The sequence below is a fragment of the Ciona robusta genome, chromosome 2, assembly GCF_009617815.1.
Source record: "Ciona robusta chromosome 2, ASM961781v2".
Lineage (NCBI taxonomy): Eukaryota > Metazoa > Chordata > Ascidiacea > Phlebobranchia > Cionidae > Ciona > Ciona robusta.
Window position 1 is genome coordinate 5,802,345 of NC_143236.1, and position 15,053 is coordinate 5,817,397.

Below are 15,053 nucleotides of genomic sequence, written 5' to 3' on the forward strand. Positions count from 1 at the left end.
ATCTAATGAGATAAAAGAAATGAAAAGTAAATGAAGTTAATATCACCTCTACATAAGCAGGTAAGAACAGAAATTACAAATAAACTAAAAGTAAAAACAATCTCGGACCAACAGTATTATCAACTTAAAAATAGTAAAGAACACAGTGAGTGAAGATTTATTTACATTTATAAAAAATTAAAATGGCAGCAAAACTTACAACTTAGTAACTAATAGACTGTGTGGTCTTATGCACATGATTACTATATGAACCTTGTATGTGTAGTAACAGAAAGAATATGATACATTTGGAATCATATAAAGATTCGATTTTACATCTTGTAACCCATAAACAGTGACAAACACAAATATGTATTTAAAGTAAAGAAATATTAAGTCATTCAATCTTCAATTTACATCACCAACCACAACCAAATACTTTTCCCACAGATTTGTAAATTCATTTAAATATGGACGAACAATTTCTGGATTGTTGGTAACCAGGACATTCTCTGTGTTGCCCACCACAGCAGCATGGGTCCAGTTAAAAGAGCCAGTTACCACAATTTTTTCGTCTATCACCACAAACTTGTGGTGCATGAGGTAGGAAGACCGGTCATGACGAATTTCTATTCCTTGTTTGAGGAAACCATGCATTTTTGAGCCGTTCAAGTTCATGTATTCAGTATCAGTGACAACTTTTACTACAACTCCTTGACGGTATTTTGTAGTTACCGCTTGAGCTAGTTCGTCACATGTAATACTGAACATGCAGAGTTTTAACGACTTCTGGGCGTTTAGAATGTAACGCATCAGTTTAATAAAAGAGGATTTTTCGTTATGCGACAAGCGGCAATCATTTTTTGTACAACCGATTGGAGACAACAGATACTTTCGGCAAGGAATATGCGAGTCCGGGAAAAAGAGAACGTTATGAAATATATCATTCGTTTTACTTTTCTTTGTGTACTCTGCTTGCCGCTGTTTCTTCACAAGTCTATATATTATTACAGTAATTGTAGAAACAGCACCAATTTGTACAAGTAGCCATTTATTTAGTCGAAACTGATTGACTAAAACGCTCATAATATAATTTCAGTTTCGCGGCAAAACAAAAACAAACATGCTGAAATGCTTGAACGAACACGTACAACTTTCCACTAGGCGAGCTGCAGAGCACTCTTTAATTCGCCCAAAACTTCAAAATTATAAAAAAAACAGAAAACCAAACCTTTTCAGTTTTCCAAAGTACCGCTAGCATGTAAATATTGTTTAAAACATTTGCAACATATTGTTAATGCCAAAGTTATATCGTAGACAGCTTAAAGGGTGCCATGGGTGACCGAGGTTAATACGAAAAAAGGGTATTTTTTAGTACGGGAAAGCCCCTGCAAAACTTTATAGTTGTTATTGTTGTATCATAGATATCTAAACATATAGATAGGAAACTAAGGTCACGTGACAAGTGATTTTTGCACTTTAAATGCTAATTTCCGAAATATTATTATTTAAAAAGAAACAATTTACGTTAATATCAATATTTTTCTTTATATTTGAAAGTTTCACGTTATAATATAGTACTTTGTTTGAATTATCAACGAAAAACCAGTTTCAGACGCTTCACGCTTGACTGGATCTGGTATAAACAGATCGAACGCATTAAATCCATAGATATCTAAACATCAATGTGTCAAATGGCTTACATTAAATATTAAGCAAATATTCTCAAACAGATACATAGAATATAACAGGAAATTTAAATTTCATAATGTGCAGCAATTTAAAGGAAGTCAGAGAAGCGTTGCTTGAGCTTGAGCAAGTTCGTGTCACATTCACCTGTGAAAATTGTAGTGCTTCATTTTATGATCCATACGATTTAACCATTCACAAAGAGAGTCACAACAAAGTTGATACTACAGACGACGAAATAAGATTGATATACCAGGCAGCCCTTACAGCATCCACTTCTATAGGTATTGTAATTCCAGAAAAGTATTATTCAATGCCACAGCAGTCATACAAAACCATCAAAGATTTAGTTGGAAACTACAAACAGCATCAGAATTGTGAAAAATTGTACATGGAGTATAACAAGCTTTGTATGAATGCAGATGAAAATCTAGGAATGCCACAACACTTGGCTGCTCAAATTTTAATAAAAATTCTGGATGCAATCGCAAACAAAAAAAACAAAAACGCACAACATACCAATGCTGCTGGTTACAATATCGAGAACATAGGCGAACGTGATCTAGGTATGTATATAAAACTCTAAAATTTTCATTTGTTTTCGGAGCTGTGAGTTTAATAAATAATTATATTTCAGAAATACTTGAATATATTAGTGGATTCTTAATTAAAAAGGCCATACAACATTACAAAACCCATCACCAAATCATTCTTTCAACATTCTGTCAAGATGAGCCAAGTTATAAATTTGTTTCTGCAATGAGAAAATCGGAAAATGCATTACACTGTCCTAATTCTATTTTTAAAACATTCATGAATAAAGTTTTTATGTTGTATGAGGTAGAGACATCCAAGCAACCAGATAATATCAATTTGTCACGTGTTATAGATTTTGTAAAAAGGGATCAGGAATATCATGCTTTTGTGGATTCTTTATTTAATAAATGGGAACAAGACTATGATGCCCTTATTCAGGTCATAAACTTCATGCTCCACTTATTCTTAAAACTTTTAGGTCACAACTTGGCTAAATGCATGTTTAGGAACAAGCGCTCTGTACGTTCTTGTATATCAAAGGGGATTAGGAGTGATCTGAAACAGATGTGCAAAAATACCTAATTCTGTTTTGTGTGTTTATATACATAGTGTCCCAGAAGGTGCCTCCATGTAGATTTTGTTTCTAAAATTTTGTTAATGTGTTATATTTATTGCTGTTATGTACTGTTGTTTCTATAAATACTTGTGTGCTCTTTGACCTAAATTTGGATCTCGGGGAAGCGCCTCTGTCCTGCTTTAACAAAAAAAACCTCGAGAAGTGATAAATTTGGGTAGAGCAGCAGGTCAGATCGGGTATCTCAAGCACCCCGAGCTAAAAGGCTGTTGCTTGTTAATAATCACTGTGTATGTGTTTGTTGTAAACTTTGCAAATATAATTTGTACACCAGTTCATTTTAAGTTTTGACATTTTTATTTAAGAAACCTAACTGAAACTTAAGGCAACAGAAAAAAAGAAATTCAAAGTGTAGGAAAACAGTGTAAACAATAGAAGGGATTAGTGTAGGAAAGAACCCCCACATCTGTCTTTTCATTCTTTATGGGCACTTCACATGGTAACCGCTAAGTATTATTAGATGAGAATCTTTAAAGTAAGAGATCTGCAACATACTTAATTGATCCTGTTAAGTTTTATGTAAGTAAGTAATACTTTTATAACAGGAAAGTCTAGAATTAGAATTAGTTTTTATCTAATATAAAAAGTGGTGTCCCAGTCCCCCCCAAACAAATGTTTGGGTATTACATTGCTACAAGCTGCAACTTTTTTTCTCACCAAAAAACTTCTTGCTAATTTTTTTTGACTCCTTTTCTAATTGGCTAACTGAGCTGTGCCTGATTGTTGGAGGCGGTAGCTGTCGCTCAACTGGTTTCTTTCTGATATTCTAAAATATCATAATACTAAATATGACTCATAATATCAATGCTAAGTGCTAAAAATCAAACGAAAGTTTAGCGTCATGTTCATACCTTGGGAACTGTGCAGCTTTTCTCAGGCATGTGTAGTGTTGGAATTGATCCTAATTTTAATGTTTTAGATTTTGAGTGCACTGTGAAATCATTTTCCGTAAATTGTGCTTCACAGATAGATGCCCTATAGAAATAATAAATATAAATAAACAATTCATAACCAGCAAAGTAAGTATTATATAAAAATGTGTGAGTTCTTCATTATCAATTAGAAGAAACATTACGTAAACTATATTAAAACCTACATTTCTCTATGCAGCATGTCTTTTATCTTGTCACCCTTAGTTGGATCACGGATAGACAAGATGCTCTGCACCAAACTTTCCCGATGATTCCGTTCTTCTTCGGACTTTGCAAACTCCGGACCTAATATTTTAAAAAGAGACCGTTTTATAATTGCATTTTTGTACACATATGTACAGCCAGGAATGCAGCAATGACTCATTGTAATATATATATTAATATTATTACTTCAATATTGGTGCACTGATAGAGTAAATTAGTAGGATTAGGTATATCGGTATTACAATAAATATCGATTAACGAAATGGGCGTATGCACGTGCGTGTTAGTTATACAGTGTACAGAAGTTTTAAGCAGCCAAAACATTTTACGTATAAGGTACCAAACACAATCTTAAAACAATTAAACATTTACCTGCCTCACAACTGCAATGCGGTTTCAGAAGATACATTAAACTTACTATCCGCGTTTTAACATCGTTGACTTCGATTCACGTGATTGCCGCGAATCACCTTTTTACCAGACCCATCGAAGCGTGACGCGTCTGAACGATTTCGCTAGTTTCCTATCTATATGTTTAGATATCTATGGTTGTATAATAATAAAATGGTCAATTATTTGTTAAGCTGGGTTCGAGTGGACATTAACACGAGGTTTAAAATTTCCGCAGCCGACGTGTAGAAAGCAAACATAATTTGACCACTTCAAACACATCTGATGTTTTTTTTTTCGTTGACTTCTTAGCTTATACCGTAACGGCGTAACATGTCTTCAATTCCTTCCATCACTATCATTGGTGCTGGCATAAGCGGTTTATCAGCTGCTCAAACTTTATACAAAAACGGATTCACTGACATCACCATTCTTGAAGCAAGAGATAGAATAGGCGGTCGAATTAATACAGTTAAAAAAGGTATTTACTAACATTATTCTGTAAATATTCTCTGGGTTACAACGTACCTTGTCTCGCAACGCCAGGGTAAATAAATTTCTTTTATTTATTGATCTATAATCAAAAATTGTTGTGTTCATATCTGTAATAAAAAAATGTCCTTTTTTAAGGGGAATTTAAGTTTCAAATCGAAGAAGGTGCTCAGTGGTTGCATGGTGACAGGAACAACCCATTGGAAAATTTTATACAATCTAACAAAATTAGAAAGACTTTATCAGGGTAATGGATCTAATTAATTATAGTTTATACAGTCTTGCTGATTCTAAATTGTTTTTATTTAAAAAAAAAGAGAATGCACAAAGTTTTTTTCCACAAACGGAAGCCTCACGCCACATGAGCAAAATGTGATTTATAAAGGATTGGAATATTTTAAAGTTCTTCTAAAGAAGTTGCTTGACAAAGAGCATAAAGAGCTGCCACTTTCTTGTGATGTTCTTTCATACTTGAAGAATGAATGGATGAAGATATATGCTGGACATACCCCTGTTGAAAAAAGGCTGCTTGAAAAATTATTCAAATGCTTGCATAATCAGGAATGCTTACTTGATGGCTGTAGTACATTGGCACAAGTCAGTCTACCAAATTACAACAAATACCTAGAGCTAGAAGGTGGAAATTATACATTTGACGATGGGTTTGCGCTAGTGGTGAATGCTGTTGCCGAAATTATCCCTTCTAAGAACATTCAACTCAATTCTGTAGTCACCACAATAGAATGGAACATTCCAAACAAAAGTTACACATCAGAAAGCAAGGTGGTGGTTTGGTATTCACTAAATGGTGAAAGTCATTGGGTTGAGTCGGACCATGTTATTGTCACTTTACCACTTGGTTGTTTAAAGAAGTTACATGAAACTATGTTCAATCCTCCACTGCCTATAAGTAAAGCTTCAGTTATTAACAGGTTTAAACTTTTTAACTTTTTTTTGATTTAGTAACAGTAAAATGTCTATCTCTTGCTTGGTTATACTTTCTGACCGAAAAACAAAGTAGAAAAGGTATTTCTGTTTTTCTGTACACAGAGCTCTACTGATTTATGTTTGTTATATTAATGTTGTTCTATAAAAATTTCAAATTTTAAGAATCGAAAACTATTCTAATACCCAATTTTTTTGTAATACAAATCCTTTTGAACAATTTTTCTTTGCTTGTTTCTCAGCATTGGCTTTGGGATTCTGAACAAGGTGATCTTATATTATGAAGAACAGTTTTGGGAGGATGATGTGATGGTAATGAATCTTCTGTGGGATGAATTGAATGACGGAAACAAATTTGGGATCCAAATTGTTAATTTCCATGTTTTACAAGATGCAAGGAGTGGAAAGTCGTATTTGGTGGTAATGTGCTGCATGAGGAATTAGCATGCTGGACTAGGATTGCAAATTATATATTTTAAGATAAAGCATTGTTCTGGTTAATATATTTCTTATATTGTAATTTAACTTAAAAAAACAATTTTTTGATTTAATTAGTTAAATTAAACCTTCTTTAAACAGGGTTGGGCAAGTGGTGATAATGCTGTTAAACTCGAGCGAATGTCAGATGAAGAAATCTCAGATGTTTGCACTGATCTCTTTAGAAAATGTTTTGGTAATACTGTTATTTCTAAATTCATAGAATAATTTTGAATCATTAGGCAACCCAAAATTAGGAACAAATTTAAAGTTTTATGTTCTTTTCTAAGAATCAATTTATTACAATTTAAATGTTAACAATTAAGGTTTTACTATATGCAAAGGGTTAAAGTACTTTGCTTGATGCAGGTAAAGAAGTTTCCAGACCAGATGCCATTTATGTCACACGTTGGCACTCTGACCCCTTCTCACTTGGTTCATACAGCTATGCAGCAGTGAATTCAAATGCTGAAGATAATACTGTTTTAGCGGAGCCTGTGGTCGGCGATAATAATGAAAAACCTCAAATTCTGTTCGCTGGTGAAGCAACACATCCTACGTTCTTCTCCACTGTACATGGAGCTTATGAGAGCGGAAAAAGAGAAGCAGAACGAATAATTGGAATGGGTTACAAGATCCCATCTATTTAATCGCATTCCTTAATTACTTTCAATCTATTTAAATAGTTCATCCATTTTTTTAAATACCCCACATAATTGTACTCAAAAAAGGTTCTGTTATCAAGTGACTTTGATGATACAAATGACTTTATTTGCGGAGCACATTTATTGTTGAAACACTGTATCAGTATATTAAATAAGTTTCTGGGGATTACAAGCCTATTACTATGTTAGGTGAATAACTTCAATCAATTAAGGTTTACAATACGTTTTCGACTTACTGCTTTCACTAAAGAGGAAAGACTGTTAAAAAGGCTTTACATGGCCACTTGCGTGTTTAATCCTAAAGGCCGGTTTATACAAAACGCGAAGCAAGTGACGCGAGTTGGTTTGAACAACGCAAGGGGAATACCGATTTAGCGCTTCTCTCGTTTGCATGCTTCGCGGCTGAGTCGCTTCAGGAGCACCTAATGCGAAGCTTAATTCGTGTGACAATCATTGCCTCTAACCGAGTGGTGGTGGGTTGTCTGATTTGTTAGCCATCGATAAAAAAAATCCACGCGAGGGTAAAGTACGTTACATTCACATATGTTTACTACCAAATAGAACGAGAAAAGGAAGGAAAAAGTGTCCCATCTTTCCCCACCGTACATATGTACATGATATATAACTCGTAAGCTGAGGTGTATGAACACCCGTGTTATAACGACTGTTTTTAACAGTTGTTTTTGTCGTATTTGCTTAAATACACCAAGAGATTTAGGGTTTTCTGTCATTTTGTACTTTAGTTTAAGCAAACCACTTTTTAATAAATAACACACCGTTAATTGTGTGTATGTTTTAATCGTTAAGTCGTGTAGCGTTTTCCAGTTGGTCTGTGTGCCAGCTTGGTTCAGCACTCTCTTAAAAGGGTACTTGTACTATGGTGTTATGTGTAAGCTACGTTGGTGTAAGCTTAGAAAATGTTTGTTCCCTCCAGGCCTATCGTCACGCGTGAACACAGGATTGGGTTACGCACAATACGCAGTAAGCCCCTTTTTCTTGTGCATGATTTATGCCACGTAAATCGTGTTTTTCGTCGTCTCATTTTATTGTTGTGCTGTCCAATAAAGGATATATTAAGCTTAGTGCTGGTGAATCACTACGTTAATACGAGGTTAAAAAGTCAAGTATAGCCTGACGAATAGACAGCAAACACATCGAATGTTTTCTTTTCGTTGATTTCTTCCTTTATATCGCAACATGTCTTCAATTCCTTCCATCACTATCGTTGGTGCTGGCATAAGCGGTTTATCAGCTGCTCAAACTTTATACAAGAAAGGGTTCACGGACATCACCATTCTTGAAGCAAGAGATAGAATAGGCGGTCGAATTAATACAGTTAAAAGAGGTATTTACTAATATTGTTGCGTAATTATTATCACATGCCGACGTGACGAGAAGCAAACGCTTATCTCTGGTAAGAAGTCAGTGTTATCAAAATATCAAGTAGTTCACCTGCCGCCAATGTAGGCTATGTTTACAGATTGTAAATTAGTGATTATAAATAACAAGAGAACAAAGCTCTGTACAGTGTGCACGTATTACACTAACAGGCATAATATGAATTAACCCTTTACCTCAACGATCGACTAAGTTAGACCAAAAATAAACATGAAGTAATCAATTACAATGTGTTTTAATTAAAATAAATGTTTATAAGGTATGATGTACGGTGAAAGAGTAGCGTTTACAATGCGTACCCATTTTTAAATGGTAATTTTTGATACAGACATCGTTGTATGGATTCCTTATCTTACTAACCCGCGTCCCCCCAAATTCCCATATAAACCCGCTGTTTTGACAGATCGAGTGGCTGGAAATGGTGGCCTAGCCGTTTAAGCATGTGCTGGCTACAGATTATAGATGGCTTGTGATTGTTTAAACTGTCAGCCTCACAAAAAATAAATAAATCAAAGCCAAACTTACATACGTGTATGAAACTGACCATTCATTATAAAGACTGACCTTACCCCCAACGGGAGTTTAAATTAGTTTCACGCATACAAAAATAATGAAACAATGTTCTGTGATTAATAAATGTTCTTTTTTGAAGAAGACATGAAGTTTAGGTTTGAAGAAGGTGCTCAGTGGTTGCATGGTGACAAGAACAACCCATTGGGAAATGTTATACAATCTAACAAAATTCAAATGACTTCATCAGGGTAAGGCAAATGGATGTCATTTATATGATCTTGCCAACACTAAATTGTTTTAATTAGTTGTAGTTTTCCTTTTCACAAATGGAAGTTTTTTTCTACAAAGGGAAGCCTCACGCCACATGAGCAAAATGTGATTATTAAAGGATTGGAATATTTTAAAGTTCTTCTAAAGAAGTTGCTTGACAAAGAGCATAAAGAGCTGCCACTTTCTTGTGATGTTCTTTCATACTTAAAGAATGAATGGATAAAGGTATACGCTGGACATACCACCACTGAAAAAAGGCTGCTTAAAAAATTATTCAAATGCTTGCATAATCATGAATGCTTAATTGATGGCTGTAGTTCATTGGCCCAAGTCAGTCTACCAAATTTTAACAAATACCTAGAGCTAGAAGGTGGAAATTACACATTTGATGACGGATATGCACAAGTGGTGAATGCTGTTGCCGAAATTATCCCTAATAAGAGCATTCAACTTAATTCTGTAGTCACCACTATAGAATGGAACATTCCAAACAAAAGTTACACATCAGAAAGCAAGGTGGTGGTTTCGTATTCACTAAATGGTGAAAGTCGGAAGGTTGAGTCAGACCATGTTATTGTCACTTTACCACTTGGTTGTTTAAAGAAGTTACATGAAACTATGTTCAATCCTCCACTGCCGAAAAGTAAAGCTTCAGTTATTAACAGGTTTCTTTTTTTATTGGTTTACAAGTATCGACCTGTAGATTGGTTATATGCCATAGAACATTTGTTGTTTTTTTTAGGTATTAACTTATGACTGTTACAAACAATTTATCTTTGTGGCTTGTTATTTTCAGCATTGGCTTTGGTATTGTGAACAAAGTAATCTTATATTACGAAGAAAAGTTTTGGGAGGATGATGTGATGACAATACATCTTTTGTGGGACGATTTAGAGAGTGGAAACAAATTTGGAATTCAAATTATTAATTTTGATGTTTTTCAAGATACTAAAACTGGAAAGTCTTTTTTGGTGGTAACATGCTGCATAAGGAATTAGCATGCACTAAAAAAAGTTGGAGTGGAAATTTTTCAAGTTTTATATTTATGTTAAGGAAAAAAAACTAAATTGTTTTTCGCTCATTTATGAAGTATTTTATAATTTTAAACAAACAAGACAGATTTCTGATTTGATAAATTAAATTCTATATAAACAGGGTTGGGTATGCGGTGATAACGCCCTTAAACTCGAGCGGATGTTAGATGAAGAAATCACAAATGTTTGCACTGATCTCTTCAGAAAGTATTTTGGTACTAATGTTATTCTTTATATTTATGAAATGTTTTAGCCATAAGGAAACATAAAAGTTGGATGTTTTTTGATTTGGTCACCTACTACAGTAACTCAGAAGGCCCTTACGACTGTTACTGTAAAATCATTTTTTATATGTGCTGTTTTAATGGGATGTGAATTGGAATTTTAAAGAATAGATTTAATATTTATATATGTCAACTATTAAACTGTAACTATACATAAAAGGTAAACGTACTTTGCTTGATGCAGGTAAAGAAATTTCCAAGGCAGATGCCATTTATGTTACACGTTGGCACTCTGACCCCTTCTCACTTGGTTCATACAGCTATGCAGCAGTGAATTCAAATGCTGAAGATAATACTGTTTTAGCGGATCCTGTGGCCGGCGATAATAATGAAAAACCTCAAATTCTGTTCGCTGGTGAAGCAACACATCCTACGTTATTCTCCACTGTACATGGAGCTTATGAGAGCGGAAAAAGAGAAGCAGAACGAATAATTGGAATGGGTTACAAGATCCCATCTATTTAATCGCATTCCCCATATACTTTCAATCTATTTAAATAGTTCATCCATTTTTTTTAATACTACACATAATTGTTCTAGGAAAAGATTCTCAACTGCTGTTATCAAGTGACTTTGATGGTACAATTGACTTTATTTGCGGAGCACCTTTATTATTTAAACACTGTTTCATATATTTAATAAATTTCATTAAAACCTGCATATGAGCATTACATATGTAATACTAGGTTAGGTAAATTCAACCAAAACTTGCACATGGGGGAAATTAGAAGTAAAATATATAATGCCTAAGAAAGATTGATCTAAGAAATAAGAACGTAACTAAAATGTTGAAGATTCCAATCCTATAGCATTGCCAAAGTTTTTTCTTGCCCATTCATAAGCCAAAAACAAAGCACCATTTGCTGGATAAGTTCTTACAATTGTTGGAAACAAACCACTATATAAAGCACCAACACCTAAGGAAAGTATTGTATTACCAACGTTATGTGACATTGACATTATATAGTGTTACGTATAATGCCTTTGTGTAACTTGACAAAGACTCTATTCATAGCTACATGTGTTAGACTAACATCTGTAACTGTAATTAAAGTTCAACCAGGGGCAGATTTTCACAGGGTGAAATGACCAACACAAATAGGATTCTTTCAAAAAATGATTCTACTTGCAAAAGTGCAACTATAATATGAAAGTAAGGTTTCCCCTTCATAATTTGCCATGAAGTTTGACTAGCCTAAAGTTTGCTGGTTAGAGGCTTGATACTGCTACTATTGTGGGCATGTGTGTTTTAAGCAATACACTTAATATTATTTTTCCCAACCCAGTGGTCCCTAGGTCCCTAATAGGTTGTCTAAACTGCCAGCCATACATTACAAAAAAATGAAAAACTATTAAAAAAATCACATACACAAGTGATAAAGTTAAATAAATTAAATTTATTCATTCATTCATAGCATATTCTAACCTTCAGTACGAACAATAACCCTAAGTGTTCGTGTAAAACCATATTGTGTCCCACCAGCTGATAGAACTTGTATACGAGACTTTACCACATCAATTGGAAAAATGGCGGTCCACAGTAACAACCCTGCAGTGCCACCAGCTATAACAGTCTTCCAAGCCTCTGTGAAATTTTTTTTTCTCATAATTTGCTAGACTCCAAAAATTAAACCCTTACTATTAAAACTGTATATAAAGACATTTTTTCTACACACACTGACAAACATATATATGTTCAACAACAAAATTTAATATAAAAACAGAAACAATAAAAAGGATCATTTAATCCAACACCGTCTATAAACATTAAAGTTAAACTTATTTTTACCTAAATCATCTTTACTCTGTCCTTTAGAAGCAAGTGCTCCCCTTGTGAACTCATAACCATAGAAGAATAAGAAATAACCCGGCATCTCCCTCAGCCAAGTGCTTGTCAGCCCTTGGAATGGAGACAATATCCCATTTGTTTTAATCATTGACCGAAGTACACCCCATGGACCTCTGTGTGATGTGAGGGTCTTATTTTAAAAATCTCAAATAAAAAATTGTTGTATTGTTCTATGTCATATCAATTTTGACAAATCTTTAGTTTTAGACCAACAACTCCTAACTTCTATTAACCAGTAGCTTCATATCCTCTAAAGGTGGCTGTACACAGTATCCGGCATGCGAATTCGCTTGCGAAGTCGTATGCAAACCCGTGTCCAATTCCGCATGCGGTAGCGAAATCCGGACAAAACAGACAAAATGGACGAATTCTGGATACTGTGTACAGCCACCTTAACAATTATAAGTAGATTAAAATTGATAGTTTTAAAGTGTTAGGTATAAGCTGGAAAATATAGCTAGGAATACCGGGACCATACATCCTCTGTGCTTCCACTTTGCCTGTAGCTTGCAGTTCTGCCATAGCTTGCATCCTACACTTAATGAGTTCTGTTGGACAAACCACCATAGCAGAAAATATAGACGCCAAACTTCCAGCCGAAGCATTCTCAAGGTTACTGCAAGAACAAAAAAAGAACTGCATAAAACTTCCGAACAAAGAGATGTAAACCAGTAAACGTATATAAAAAAAGTAAATACATATAAAAAATGTATAAAAAAACTATCAAAACTGACACAGTCTACATGTAGGAAAATTAAAGACATTTTGGGCATAAAATTATTACCAGTGCAACAATGCTAAGAGCACCGCTTTCTTTCTACATAAACAAAAAGCACCAGGATTGGCCTTTTATGCTGCTACCATTGTAGGAGTACTTGAACAAACAGCTATGGTAATTGACGAAACCTCAGTGATCATAACTAGTTTACCTAAACAACTAATCACCTTAGCTGTTCAGGATGCTTGTGAACAACTGCACCAATCACGTTCTTCATGTAACCAAGTGCAACAAATAACACTGCATTTTCTGAAACATTGCATAGTAAAGCGGGCACAGATCCTTTATAAAGTCCCTGGATGCCTTCGTTTTTAAGAGTTGATCGAAAACAATCTAATGCGCTTTTGTACAGTGAGGGAAACGTCTGCAATTTTACTTTTACTGTGTCCAGTGGCTGACCACAGTACACGCATGCCGTTCCACCTGAAGTTAAAAACAAATTAAAATTCAAGGAATGGTTTACTTAAAATCTTTATCTTACATAAGTCAGGCATTCAATAACATGGTGGTAACATAGTATATATAGAACTATGTATAGAAATATATTTAAATGATTTGTGCTGTGAACATGTCAAAATAATTGAATACACTAGCAATTTGATAAATGGTATAGCCATAGCCTATCAAATGTATATAGATACAACAGCTGGTATGAAAAGTGAAGTAAAAATTGTGTCACATACACCTGAACTAACCAGCACATCCAGCCACAAAGTTCGTGATAAGTTCTTTAGCTGCATTCATTTTCAGTTCTTTTAGCTGCCACAGTGTACATTTATAAGGCAAAACACACAATACACAGAAGTTTAAACAACGCTACAGACATAGACTTGTATGCCAAAGTTAGTAGATAAGGTATACAATCTATATTTTATCATATATAGTTTAATAACAACAGCACCGATATATATATATACCAAAAGCATAAAACGTTCTTCATAGTTGCTATAGATATGATTAACCACTAAAATCCTGCCAGAATTCTGCTAGAATTACGCTAACAGAAAAGTGACGTTAAAGGCGCAGTGTTGCCGGCAAAGTCAATAAAATATTTAGAGCAGGGTATAAATAAGAACTTATTTTTATGATTTTAAAAGATGTCCCGTCATTTTATTTGCAAAAATATAACGAATTCTTGTAAAATAAAAAGGGTAAAAGCAATTTTCTTTAAAATCGAGTCAACATTATTAACGGAAACCGCAAATTTTACCCCAAAAAGTGCTCATACTCAAATCGTCCTGCTAGGAAATCTGTGCAAAAGGTCAACGGATTCTAGTAGAGTGAATGTATCTCTCTGATTTAAAAAAATAAAATCGCGCCCCCATCGTAACGATTTTTTTTTAAATCGAGTCAACATTATTACCGAAAACCGCAAATTTTACCCCAAAAAGTGCTCATGTTCAAATCGTCCTGCTAGGAAATCTGTAACTTTTAAATGCAAAAGGACAACGGATCTTGGTAAAGTGAATGTATCTCTTTAATTTAAAAAATTAAAATCGCGCCCCCATCGTAACGATTTTTTTTAAATCGAGTCAACATTATTACCGAAAACCGCGAATTTTACCCCAAAAAGTGCTCATGTTCAAATCGTCCTGCTAGGAATTCTGTAACTTTTAAATGCAAAAGGACAACGGATTCTAGTAGAGTGAATGTATCTCTCTGATTTAAAAAAATAAAATCGCGCCCCCATCGTAACGATTTTTTTTAAATCGAGTCAACATTATTACGGAAAACCGCAAATTTTACCCCAAAAAGTGCTCATATTCAAATCGTCCTGCTAGGAATTCTGTAACTTTTAAATGCAAAAGGACAACGGATCTTGGTAAAGTGAATGTATCTCTTTGATTTAAAAAAATAAAATCGCGCCCCCATCGTAACGATTTTTTTTAAATCGAGTCAACATTATTACCGAAAACCGCGAATTTTACCCCAAAAAGTGCTCATGTTCAAACCGTCCTGTTAGGAAATCTGTAACTTTAAAAT

General features: G+C 34.3%; 5 protein-coding genes across 9 annotated transcripts; 2 read left to right on the plus strand and 3 right to left on the minus strand.

Moving 5' to 3' along the window:
* Position 1: 1 nt before the first annotated feature.
* On the minus strand, positions 2-1,065 carry LOC149740540 (mitochondrial cardiolipin hydrolase-like). The gene has a single exon (XM_089872016.1). It carries the CDS (start codon positions 1,063-1,065, stop codon positions 388-390), a length of 678 nt encoding a protein of 225 aa, XP_089728142.1. The 3' UTR covers positions 2-387.
* LOC149740541 (uncharacterized) lies at positions 1,014-4,483 on the minus strand. 4 transcript variants are annotated; one of them, XM_089872019.1, is made up of 4 exons: positions 4,348-4,483; positions 3,936-4,056; positions 3,691-3,814; positions 1,014-1,815 (listed from the first exon to the last, which is right to left on the minus strand). In XM_089872019.1, the coding sequence occupies exons 1-4, from the start codon at positions 4,382-4,384 to the stop codon at positions 1,705-1,707; spliced, it is 393 nt and encodes a 130-aa protein (XP_089728145.1). In that variant the 5' UTR covers positions 4,385-4,483; the 3' UTR covers positions 1,014-1,704. The 4 variants fall into 4 exon arrangements, with proteins under 4 accessions (XP_089728145.1, XP_089728144.1, XP_089728146.1 ...); XM_089872018.1 differs by lacking the exon at positions 4,348-4,483 and having other exon boundaries at positions 3,936-4,135; XM_089872020.1 differs by lacking the exons at positions 1,014-1,815; positions 4,348-4,483 and adding an exon at positions 3,118-3,323 and having other exon boundaries at positions 3,936-4,135.
* Positions 4,484-4,628: 145 nt separating this feature from the next.
* LOC149740542 (spermine oxidase-like) lies at positions 4,629-7,110 on the plus strand. Its single transcript, XM_089872008.1, has 6 exons — positions 4,629-4,846; positions 4,996-5,104; positions 5,175-5,789; positions 6,045-6,222; positions 6,382-6,475; positions 6,649-7,110. Exons 1-6 carry the CDS (start codon positions 4,699-4,701, stop codon positions 6,927-6,929), a joined length of 1,425 nt encoding a protein of 474 aa, XP_089728134.1. The 5' UTR covers positions 4,629-4,698; the 3' UTR covers positions 6,930-7,110.
* Positions 7,111-8,141: 1,031 nt separating this feature from the next.
* LOC149740543 (spermine oxidase-like) lies at positions 8,142-11,101 on the plus strand. 2 transcript variants are annotated; one of them, XM_089872006.1, is made up of 6 exons: positions 8,142-8,289; positions 8,995-9,103; positions 9,161-9,790; positions 9,922-10,099; positions 10,281-10,374; positions 10,628-11,101. In XM_089872006.1, the coding sequence occupies exons 1-6, from the start codon at positions 8,142-8,144 to the stop codon at positions 10,906-10,908; spliced, it is 1,440 nt and encodes a 479-aa protein (XP_089728132.1). In that variant the 3' UTR covers positions 10,909-11,101. The 2 variants fall into 2 exon arrangements, with proteins under 2 accessions (XP_089728132.1, XP_089728133.1); XM_089872007.1 differs by having other exon boundaries at positions 8,998-9,103.
* Positions 11,016-14,005, minus strand: LOC149740544 (mitochondrial ornithine transporter 1-like). The gene is made up of 6 exons (XM_089872013.1): positions 13,766-14,005; positions 13,238-13,493; positions 12,771-12,908; positions 12,233-12,405; positions 11,870-12,028; positions 11,016-11,360 (listed from the first exon to the last, which is right to left on the minus strand). The coding sequence occupies exons 1-6, from the start codon at positions 13,812-13,814 to the stop codon at positions 11,224-11,226; spliced, it is 912 nt and encodes a 303-aa protein (XP_089728139.1). The 5' UTR covers positions 13,815-14,005; the 3' UTR covers positions 11,016-11,223.
* Between the last annotated feature and the right edge of the window lie 1,048 nt (positions 14,006-15,053).